This window comes from Staurois parvus, unplaced genomic scaffold (genome assembly GCF_062004578.1).
Source record: "Staurois parvus isolate SC_StPar_1 unplaced genomic scaffold, SC_StPar_1.0 ptg000006l, whole genome shotgun sequence".
Taxonomy (NCBI): domain Eukaryota; kingdom Metazoa; phylum Chordata; class Amphibia; order Anura; family Ranidae; genus Staurois; species Staurois parvus.
In genome coordinates, this window is record NW_028317802.1 from 10,522,557 (window position 1) to 10,534,703 (window position 12,147).

A 12,147-nucleotide genomic window follows, 5' to 3' on the forward strand; every position below is an offset into this window, starting at 1 on the left:
GAGCCGGACACAGCACAAGCTTGGGGTTAATGAGTCAAAGGACAAGGTTAGGAGCAGTGGGATACAAGACAAGGTTAGAAGAGAATGGTTTATATGTCATAGCTTCCTAAAGAAACCAACAAATCCAAAACAGACTGCTAATGTGTTTACTGTTCCTATTTATTATCATACTGTTTTATAATACTATACATCATGTAATTATTATACAAACACATACACACAAAAATATTAGCTACATATTTTAGAAAGAGTTTAAAAGCCAGGCTGAAATTGTTAACTGTAATAAAATAATGACTTTTTGAGCAAAATATGCAAACATTTTTCCCTTTACTCCTTTGTTGACTCGGACCTGGTATGTATTACATGAAAAGGAGGAGCTTACCCTAAATTGCTGATACCTACCAAAATCCTTCCTAGGTATACCAGGCTCAAAAAGGTTTATATAGCTGAGGTTCCTAAAGTGGACCTTTCAGTGACTTTACAAATGAAGAAATTGTTGAAATGTATCTATATACAGCAACATTATTAACTTTGCAAAATAACTTGTATCCGTAAGGGCTCATTCACATCAATGGTGCAGAGATGTCAGTTTTTCTGCACACAATCTGCAAGGACACAACAAAATCAATTTTTCTCTATGTGCCCTGTTCACACCACAACACTGGCATCATGTGCATATTTTCTTCTGCTCAGGAATCTGCACCGTGTATAAAACTCATTGAAGCGTGCATGAAAATTGATGCAAACTGATGTCTCTGCAAGTGAAATCCGTGCGCCTCAGTTTCCATCAGTTTTTCTGCACGTATGGTGTGAATGAGGTCTAAAAGCTGTCCTGGAGCTCCTATCAAATGACTTTGCCTACCTAACACTATGTCATTAACTGCGGGAAGGAAGAAGTATTTCCTCATTCTATCTTCTTGTAGTGACCAGACAGCATCCTTATAAAGTTGTCACAAGGTAAAAGGCTGCAAAGAGGGCTGTCAATGCCAAACATTAGTTAAAGATGAGTTCCAGGTATAGATATTTCATACATAGTTACATTGATCCAGCTTGGTCCGTTGTAACTATGTATATTCCATAACTGGCCAATGTCGCTGGCAGCTGGAAATCAGTGGAATAGACACCACTACTACAATGATCTCCACCAGCTTCTGGACCCTGTGCTGAGCATGTGGCCTTCTGCATTGTGAACACAGGAGGTCATCTGCTCAGCATGGGTGTTATTCAGAGAATGCTTTGCATTTTCCTAATGAATGCAAAGTATTAACCTCATGCAATCAGATAATGCTTTGACCTCATGCAATCAGGTAATGCTTTGAATTCATTCAAGAAATGCAAATCATTCTCTAATTGGTGCCCTTGTCAAGCGGCCAACCTCCTGTTTTCAGAAATAAGCAGGCTGACTGCTCAGTATGGGACTCAGAAGCAAGTGGAGCTCACTGGATTAGTAGTGTCTCCTGTGATTTCCAACTTCCAGGGGCACAGGCCAGGTATGGTATATACATAGTTACATTGATCAAAGCTGGACAAATGTAACTATGTATAAAATATCTATACCTGCAATTCCTCTCTAAAACAGCCAAGACCTTCACAGGCACCAGAATCCACATGACTGTGTCAATCCTGAGCCAGAATCGCAATCCAGGACATAGCACATCATGAAGGAAGAGACCCTGAACAAAGATAATACCATCCTGGAGAGAAGGACTGTGATTGTGATTGTAAAAAAAATTGCCACCTGTTACAGCAACCTATGTGACACCCCTTGCCTGGTAGGGCAATCTGCAGGACATGGGGTGGGCAAGGGAAATTTTAAAAAGGCAGAAAGTGGAACAACCAGCAACTATGTAAAACTATATTACATAGTTACATAGTTAGTTCAACCATTAAAAAAAAAAGAAAAAGAAATGTATAATCCTACACCCACAGTTGAACCAGAGGAAGGCAAAAAAACAAAAACAAAAGAGCAAAGCATGATCCAATTTGCTCCTGCAGGAGAAAAAACATCCATCCTGATCCTCTGAGTGGCAATCGGATATTCCCTGGATCAACTTTACCTATAAATGTTAGTAACCAGTTATATTCTATGTAACCAAGAAAGAACCCAGGCATTTTTTAAAGTAATCCACTGAGCTGGCCAGAACCAACTCTTGAGGGAGTATATTCCACATTTTCACAGCTCTTACTGTGAAGAAACCTTTCCATGTTTGGAGATTACATTTCTTTTCCTCCAGATGTAAAGTGTGCCCCCTTGTCCTCTGTGATGACCTCAAGGTGAATAGCTCTACGCCGAGTTCACTATATGAACCACTGATATATTTATACATGTTGATCATATCCCCCCTTAATCTCCTATTCTCAAGAGAGAATAAATTCAGTTCCTCTAATCTTTCCTCATAGCTGAGCTCCTCCATGCCTCTTATCAGTTTGGTTGCCCTTCTCTGTACTTTCTCCAGTTCCCCAATGTTCTTTTTGTACTGCATATTCCAGATGAGGTGTTACTAATGATTTGTACAGGGGTAATATGATATCTCTCTCTCTGGAGTCTATACCTCTTTTAATACAAGAGAGGATTTTGCTCAATTTAGAAACTGCAGCTTGGCATTGCATTCCATTATTAAGCTTGTGATCTACCAGAACTCCCAGATCCTTCTCCACCATTGATTCCCCCAGTTGTACTCCCCCTAGTATGTATGATGCATGCATATTCTTAACCCCCAAGTGCATAACCTTACATTTATCAACATTAAACCTCATTTGCCACATAGTTGCCCAATTAAACAGTGCATTGAGGTCGGCTTGTAAGTTGAAGACATCCTGCAAGGACGTTATTCCACTGCACACCTTGGTGTGTTTAATCATGTGTATATTTGGACAGTGCTACAGCTGTGCACTATTATTTTTCAGTGAAACCTCCATTTTAAGGAAAAAATCAAAGGTTCCTTTGTTTATTATAATGAAAATTTTTTCATGTTCAGAAGGAATTAAGTATTATTGTTATTATGCAGGATTTATATAGCACCAACAGTTTGCGCAGCGGTTTACAAAATGAAGGTAGACATAACAGTTACAATACAATTTGGTACAAGAGAAAACAGAGGGCCCTGCTCGTTAGAGCTTACAATCTAGGAGAATCTGGCAGATTTTTATTGTGTCCTGGGACAATCTCTCTTTCCTGTGGTCATTGGGACAGGAAAAGAGGAATCGCCATCAGGGCTACAGAAAGCAATAAAATCACTTTTTTGCCGTGACAAAAAGTGAGAAAAAGTCAACCAAAGACACAGACTGAAAATATATCCTGACATAGGTTCTAACTCATCTCCTCTGCATTAATACTCTTCTTTATTGAAAATAAAATGGCAGAACTTCCTGTCTAAGTGCTAATTCTTATGTTTTGTGACTCATAGCAATCAATTAAAATGTACTGACCTTTGGGAATAATAATTATTTAGTCTTGATTATTTTTATGAATTAGAAATTAAAAATAGGAATTCATCACTCTGCAACTCAAATTTACATACATTGTATTGATACCAATACATAAAATGTAAGGCTGAGGCCCTAAAATTATTACACATCAATACAGCATGCCTATACATCTAACCAGTTGGGACAAGGTCATGCAGTGCCCATGGCCAAGATGCCAAATAGGCCTGCCCTCCCCAAAATGCTGATGTATTATGTATCAGCAAAAATTCCCTCCCCTCCAAAAGAATTTGAGCACTAATCTCCATGCTTACCCCAAGCATAAATTCCATTTGCAAGCCCAAAATTATTTTCCAGTACTCCTGCCAGCCTGTATGTAGGCACTCTGCATGCAGCGCCCCACCTCATGTGATACCACAGTCCCCAGGGCAACCGCCCCTCCTGCCCACACCTTGTCCTGTCCCTGCATCTAACTATACATACCCCAGTTCCACTAGGAATGCCAAAAGTAGAAGAGAATTCAGTTTTTCACTTGTTTAAGGTTTGTTAAGGATATGGTACTAATTTGGCCTTACTGTATTGTTTATACATAATATAACTTATTAGTAAATATTCATAATCACTAGAGTTATGCCTCTATAACTTTTCTTTATGCTTGTTTTTTTTAGAAACATGAATACATTGTAGGTTAGGTTCATTTACATCACCAAGGGTTTTGGTCTCCTGCACAATGCTAGAAAACTAGCATAGATATGATATCTTGTAGTGACCAGACAGCATCATTATAACACTGTCACAAGGCAAAAGTCTGCAGAAAGGGCTGTCTATGTCAAACATTAGTTAAAGATGAGTTCCAGGTATGGATATGTCATACATAATACATAACGAGATATGAGATACTCTATGAGTGTCAGATTGGTAGCTATATAAGTTACCAATATAAGTATATATAACTATATAAGTCTTATGTTGAAAATTAGTTTTTAATATCTACTGTATGAATCTGCATACTGTCATCGAGAAAAAAATTATTTCACAAAAACAATAAAATAAAATAAAATGCAAAATCATTACAGACCTCATCTGATTTGCCAACACTATATAGATCAATGCAGACTTTAAAACGAACATATCTGAAACATTTTGTTAGCATAGTTTGAACATACCTGCAAAATAAGACTGCCATCAGTTATAGGGCCTCTTATGTTTTCATTACCAATTCCTGAATCATCAGCATCAATTAGTCTATCTACAGGAACAACCGGAACACACTGCTGAGTTTTTAGGAAAGCAAATTCCTTGTCCATTGAATCCAGAGTTGGACAAACATTGTATGTGTAGGGCAGCTGCAATGTTCCATCATTAAACTGGGAAATAAATCTTGGATCTACAGTATGATATAGGTGTGTATTCACAGGGCCAAAGGAAGGCAAAGATTGGGACTCTCGACATTTGGAGACCACAGCGACTATCACAGTCAACAAAAACAGAAATGTAATCAATGCCAAGGCAATCACCAGGTACATTTGTAAGTTTGACTGGGAGTCCAACTTGCTTGGCTGTTTTTTCATTTCTGGAATCATCTGTTGAAAATTATCAGCAATCACCAGGTTTAAAGTCACAGAAGCAGAAAGAGGTGGGTAACCATTGTCTTTTACTATGACCACAACTTTATGTTTTAAAGAATCTTTATCATGAAAGACATTTGATGTTTTGATCTCCCCAGTATACTGATCAATAGTAAAAAGTGATGGATCAGACGCTTGCAAAAAATAAGACAACCAGGCATTGTGTCCAGAATCCGCATCCACTGCAACCACTTTAGATACTAAGGATCCTTGTTCAGATGACCAAGGCACCATCTCAAAGATAGGGCCATCACTGTCTCTTGGTGGGTATAAGATGACTGGTGAGTTATCATTCTGGTCTACCACATGAATTTTTAGAGTTGTGCTGCTGTTCATTGATGGAAAACCATTGTCTTTAGCAATGACCTGAAGGTGGAATTCTCTGTGTTGCTCATAATCAAATGATTTTTGCGCATAAATGACTCCGGTCACTGGATTTATAGATACATGAAAGGATATGGAATCTTTGTCATTACTATTACTTACTATAAAGTAAGTCAGTTTTGCATTTTCTTCACTGTCAATATCTTTTGCTTGAACATGGAATATGGAAGCTCCTGGTATGTTATTTTCTGGTACAAATGCAGTGTAAGTCAGCTTCTCAAAAACAGGTGCATTGTCGTTAACATCCGCCAACTCCAAATAGATGACTTTTACAGAAGACAAAAGAGGAGAACCCTTGTCAGATGCTTGAATGGTGATGTTATAGGATGACATGTTTTCTCTGTCCAGAGTATTTTTTGTAACAATTTTATAGAAGTTACTTGCTGATGAAACTAATTCAAATGGAATATCCCCAATGACCTGACACTGAACTTCTCCATTTTCTCCCGAGTCTTTATCACGAACTGCAATGAGAGCCACCACAGTTCCAGGTGATGTGTCTTCAGGAATAGGAGAAGACAGGGAGGTGAGGGTTATCTCAGGAACATTGTCATTCTCATCCAATATCTCTATTAAAACTTTGGCATGGGCAGCCAGGCCCCCTCCATCCATGGCTTGTACAATTATTTCATAGTGTTTTTTCATTTCATAATCTAAATGTCCTTTGGTTCTAATGTCTCCATTTTTGTGATTAATTGTAAACATCTGGAGAATATTATTTGCCCGGGTACGAAATGAATATGTAATCTGAGCATTTACACCTTCATCATCATCAGTTGCCCTGACCTGCAGAACTGTAGAATTTAAAGGTATATTTTCCTTAATGCTTACTTTATATATTTCTTGGGTAAATATAGGTGTATTATCATTAAAATCAGTAATGGAAATCTTAATCAGTGCAGTGCCTGTTTGTACTGGATTTCCTCCATCAAAAGCTGATAGAATTAGTTCATGGTGATTTTGTGTCTCTCGGTCTAGAGGCTTTTCTAGAACTAGTTCAGGAAATATACTGCCATCAGAGCTGATCCTTTCTCCTAAGACAAAGTGCTCATTTGGACTCAGCTTGTAGCTTTTCAGTGTATTCATTCCTATATCCAAATCCTCTGCTTTCTGCAAAACAAACTTTGTCCCTGGTGAAGCCGATTCACTTATTTCTAATCTACTTGTTTCATCAAGAAATGTTGGTGGATTGTCATTTATATCCTGAATTTCAATCCTAACATTAAACACATTTAAAGGATTCTCAGCCACAGCATCAAAGGCCAGGACACAATCAGCTGCAGCCCCACACAATGTCTCTCTGTCTATCCTCTCTGCAATGAAAAGGTCTCCATTCTCCAGATTGATACTGAAATATTTTTCAGAAACATCAGACACAATACGGAGTTTTCTTGCTGTGATATCCTTCACATTCATTCCAAGATCTTTCACTAAATCACCAACAACTGAACCTTTCCTCATTTCTTCTACAATGGAATACTGAATCTGAGCAGAGACTGAATGACACAGCCAGGAAAATAATGAAATCACTACTTGCCATCTGATTTCCAGGAGAGACTGTTGATGATGCATCTTCAAGACAGCCATTCCTTCTGAATATATAAGAGGAATCCTTTGTAGAATGTATAATCCTTAACTGTATTTAAATTCCAGGATACCTTCTTCTTTATCAGACCTGAATCCCTCCCATCTCATGCAGAAATGCTCTATATCTACTCTTGCAGTTGTACTGCCTGTCTCATAGAGGCATGCATCTCTCACATCCTTCCCTTATTGGTTCAACAGCGGCGCTCTGAGGTGCAATTGGGGTACTACAAGATTTTAGAATACAGATTAAGATTTAGGGACCTTTCACACGAGCGGCATCAATCTATCACAAAAAATGATTTAAAAAAATGCAACACAGTTCATTTAATGTACATTAATATCATTTTCTAACACACTTGAAAAAAACACAAAACAAGTAATTTTGTACCTCATGGAACACTCTTATGTTATTCTAAAACCTTTTTTGTCTAAGATTAAGATAATGGTTGGTTCATAGTTTAAGCAAATAAAGTCATTTTAAAGTAAAAACAATTGCCACAGTGGCCAAATTTTTTTATGTGAACTGAACTTTGTGATCAACAAATGTGCAACCAATCATTCTTCATATGTGCAGTGGTGCAATAAACTCCAACAACAGGTACACCATGTTGTCTGTCACCTCTTACCAAAAATGGTGGACCATCATGTTATAAATGGCCATATGCGCCCATGAAACTCCTCCACAGGTACCGTCTACTTAGCACAGAAGCAGAAATCCAGCAACAGTAAAAAGTAAAAAAAAAACTTCCATGGTGAAATAAGTAAAAAAAGGTTTCACACCATTTATTGGATCTCCAAAGTAAACAAACGGTTTCCAGCAACACTTGTTCAAAAGACAGCAAGTATTAATAAAAACCATAAAAACGTAGCAGGCAGATAGCTCCCAAACAAAGGAAAAAACACCATTGTTCGGGAGCTAAGACATCACGTGCAAGCCACTCCCAACGCATTTAGTCAGAACTGCATCTTCGGGGGATGGGCTTAACGTCCCTCATCATGTAAAGAGAGAATATATACACACAAGCCCGCTACAATGAAAAGATACAGCTCTTGCGCCAGATGTCCGCTGATCAAAAGACCATGCATGCGCAAGATGTTTACCTACCAAACAAACCACGCATGCGCAAATTGTCCGTCAACCACTCATAACAGATGAAACTATACTAATGTACAGAGGGTTGGTATCACAATCACATAAGTAGTTGCTTGTATCTTCTGGTTTATTTTTAGCGTCAATATACTGCATTTTTTTATAATTTTCTTTTTTATAATTTTGCTGTTCCTGTTTCTGTAAAAATGTTTTGTAATAATAAGTATTAGGTTTTTACAAATCTTTTTTTTTTTTTTAATGGGACAAGATTAGGGAGAGTGGCTCAAGATAGAACATAAGGGATTAATAAGTCACAAGAAAAGTTTCGGGAAAGTGGGTCACAAAGGAAGGTTAGGAAGAGTAAGTCATAGGAAGATCCAGGGGAAGTGGGTCATAGGGGAAGTTTAGGGGAAAATAGTCACACAACGAGGTTTGGGGGGTAGGTCACAAACAAGGTTAGGGAAACTGGGTTAAAGGCCGGGCTTGGGCTGAGTCGATCATATCATAAACTTAGGGTTAGTGGGTCACAGGACAAGGTTACGGGCACTAGGATACAAGACAAGGTTAGACAAGAGTGCTTTATAGAGCTTAGCTTCCTAAAAATATAGACAAATAAATCCAGAACATAATACTAATGTGTTTATTTACTGTTACTATGTATTATTGTATAAGGGGTGAATAGGTCACAAGAAAAGGTTAGGGGAAGTGGATCACAGGAGAAGATTCAGGAGAGTCATAGAAGGATGCAAGTGGGTGGGTTACATGGGATGGGTTCTAGGGGAACATTAAGGGGAAATAGTCACACAAGGTTGGGTTCTAGGGGAACATTAAGGGTAAATAATCACACAACAAGGTTAGTGGGAGTAGGTCACAGACAAGGTTAGGGAAACTGAATTACACGCCAGGGTTGGGCTGAGTCAGACACACCATAAACTTGGGGCTAGTGGGTCACAGGACAAGGTTACGGGCACTGGGATACAAGACAAGGTGAGGTTTATAGAGCTTAGCTTCCTAAAAATTAATAAACAAATCCAGAACATGAAACTAATGTGTTAATTTTACTGTTACTATGTATTATTGTATTATTATATAATACTGTACCTCATATAATTATTATACAAACACATTCACAAAAAAATATTAGCACATTTTTAGGTAGAGCTTAAAAAATTAAGCTGAAAAAGTTAACTGTAAAAAAATAATTACTTTTTAAACAAAATATGTTATTTTTATTGTGCCCTTGTTGACCTGGCACAGTATGAGCTACATGAAAAGGAGGAGCTTACAATAAATTGCTGCCTGCCACAGGACGCGCTAGGTACACCAGGCTCAAAAAGGTTTATTGAGCTGAGCTTCCTAAAGTAACAGTAACATTATTAACTTTGAAAAAAGTCCTAACTTGTATCAGTGAAGGCCATCCTGGAACTCTTGTCAAATGACTTTGCCTATCTAAGATAATGAAACTATCTGCAGGCAGGAAGAAGTATTTCCTCATTCTTTCTTCTGTTCAGACAGCATCACTATAACTTTGTCACAAGGTAAGAAACTGCAGAAAATGCTGATCTATGTCAAACTTTAGGTATATCCAAACCTGGAATTCATCTTTAACTAGTTACATTGGTCAAACTTGGAGCAGGTAGCCTGCTACATTGTCAACAAAGCAGGTTGACTGCTCAGCATTGGCACTTTTCTTAATGAATACAAAGCATTCTCTGATTAGTGGAGGTGGAGAGCATGGCATCACCGGCCTGCCTCTCCGCCTCATCCAATCATTTAAAACTTTGAATTAATTTAGAAAATGCAAATCATTCTCTGAATGGTGCCCTTGTCAAGCGGCTGATCTGCTGTGCTCAGTAAGCAGCACAGCAGCTGCTCAGTATGGGAATAGAGAGCAAGTGAAAATCACTGGATTAACAGTGTCTATTTCAGAGATTTCTAGCTTCCAGGGGCATAGGCCAGGTACAGTATATACATAGTTACATTGGTCCAAGCTGGACCAATGTAACTATGTACGAAAAATTCAAACCTGGGATTCTTTAAAAGAGCACAAAATCTACAAGGCTGTGCCATCCCTTAGCCAGCATCACAATCCAGCATGTAGATCACCAAGGAAGACACTCAAATAAAAATGGTGCCATCCTGGACAGAAGAGCTGTGATTGTAAAAAAAAATGTATGCTTTAAGTGCAATAATATAAAAGTTTGATATTCAATGTCAAACAGCCAAACAACAAAGGTTCCTTAGTTTTACCAGTGAACTTTTACATCTAGGTCAGACTACAATATATATATATATATATACCCTATATTGACAAAAGTATTGGGATGCCTGCCTTTCCACGCACATGAATTTTAATGGTATCCCAGTCTTAGTCTGTAGAGTTCAATATTGAGTTGGCCCACCCTTTGCAGCTAGCTTAGCTTCAAATCTTCTAGGAAGGCTTTCTACAAGGATTAGGAGTGTGTCTATAGGAACGTTTGACCATGATTCCTCACTCCAGTTAACGTGTCTCCACTGCTCTAGAGTCCAGTGCCGCCATGTTTTACACCACTGCTTCAACTGCTCGGCCATGGAAATCCATTCCATGAAGCTCTCTACGCACTGTTGTTGTGCTAATCTGAAGGCCACATGAACATTGGAGGTCTTGGAGTGGACTTATTGCACAGGTGGCAACCTATCACGGTACCAAGCTTGAATTCACTGAGCTCCTGAGAGCGACCCATTCTTTCATAAATGTTTGTGGAAGCATTCTGCATGCCTAGGTGCTTGATTTTATACATGCTATTATATATATGCTGTCTGTGTCCTGTGAAAATCTCTCTTTTCTATGGTCATTGGGACAGGACACAGATAGCAATAAAATCACTTTTTTCAACATGACAGAAAATGAACAAAAGTTAGCAAAGGCTGACACAGATTGAAAATAAAACTTGGCAGAGATTCTAATCCATTTCCCTTTGCATGAATGCTCTTCTATATTGAAAATAAAATGGCAGAACTTTCAGTTTAAGTGCTAATTCTTATGTAGACTAACTCATAGCAATCAATTAAAATGTACAGTACAGACCTTTTCTTCTGGAACTGTGGTTAGTTGCTCTTAAAATGGCATTAAACCCAAAACCCAAAATGTAATATATTGCAGCTTACCAGTCATTAGATGTGGTGGCTGCATTGGTTTTCTTTTCTTAGGCTTTTTCCCTTTGTTTTCTTCTGGTGATCTGGCCAGTAACACACCTCCTGTATTAGAGTGTCCTCACTATGCTTGACAAACCGCTAAGAGTACTGACAAGGACAAAGCTTGTCCCAGCTCAAAACATTCAGTAGAGAAAGGAAGTCCTTACAGTCGCACATCACAGGACCCGGTGAGTAGATGTATGACAACCTCAGCCCAGACTCCAACCAGGTCATGCCCCTAAATGTCTGGTGTCATTGCTGATCACATGTGCAGTACCATGGCAACTGCAGATCAAACAGATGATAAGATGACAGCTTCCTTAAGTATTAAGGATAGAAAGGTTTAATTCCTCATTATTATGTTTCCAGAAACATAAAGTATTTGTCTTATGTTAAGTATACATAATATCATTTATTTAATAAATACAGTCAGTCACTAGTGTTGTGACATTATAACATAAAAAAAAGCCATAAAGAAAATCACCTATGAATTCACTATCGGTACCAATCTTATGTAGGTGTAGTAACTATGGATACCTTATGGTCACAATACTTTCCGATCTCTATTGTATGAAACTGCTAATATCAAGAGAACTTAGTTTCCGATCTCTATTGTATGAAACTGCTAATATCAAGAGAACTTAGTTTCCAATCTCTATTGTATGAAACTGCTAATATCAAGAGAACTTTTTTAAAACTATTGTTTACAAATTCATAAAAAAACTAAATTACAAAATCATTAGATACCTCATCTGATTAGCCAGTACAGCATGGGTCAATACAGACTTTTATATTTCATTTATGGTTTTTATGAATTTGTAAACAGTATAAAACAGAGGCAACAAAACACGCCCACGC

The 12,147-nt window shown here is 38.1% G+C and overlaps 1 protein-coding gene across 42 annotated transcripts in view; it reads right to left on the minus strand.

Annotated features, from left to right (window-relative positions):
• Positions 1-12,147, minus strand: part of LOC149474329 (protocadherin gamma-A3-like) — a 440,639-nt gene that overhangs the window by 52,356 nt on the left and 376,136 nt on the right. The window contains exon 1 of one of the 42 annotated variants that reach the window (XM_089657930.1): positions 4,593-7,059. The exons of the other annotated variants lie outside the window; for them this stretch is intronic. Within the exon in view, the coding sequence (XP_089514056.1) occupies positions 4,593-7,025 (2,433 nt within the window). The 5' untranslated portion in view covers positions 7,026-7,059. Of the gene's footprint in view, positions 1-4,592; positions 7,060-12,147 lie in introns of those variants that run through there. 42 annotated transcript variants of the gene reach the window in all.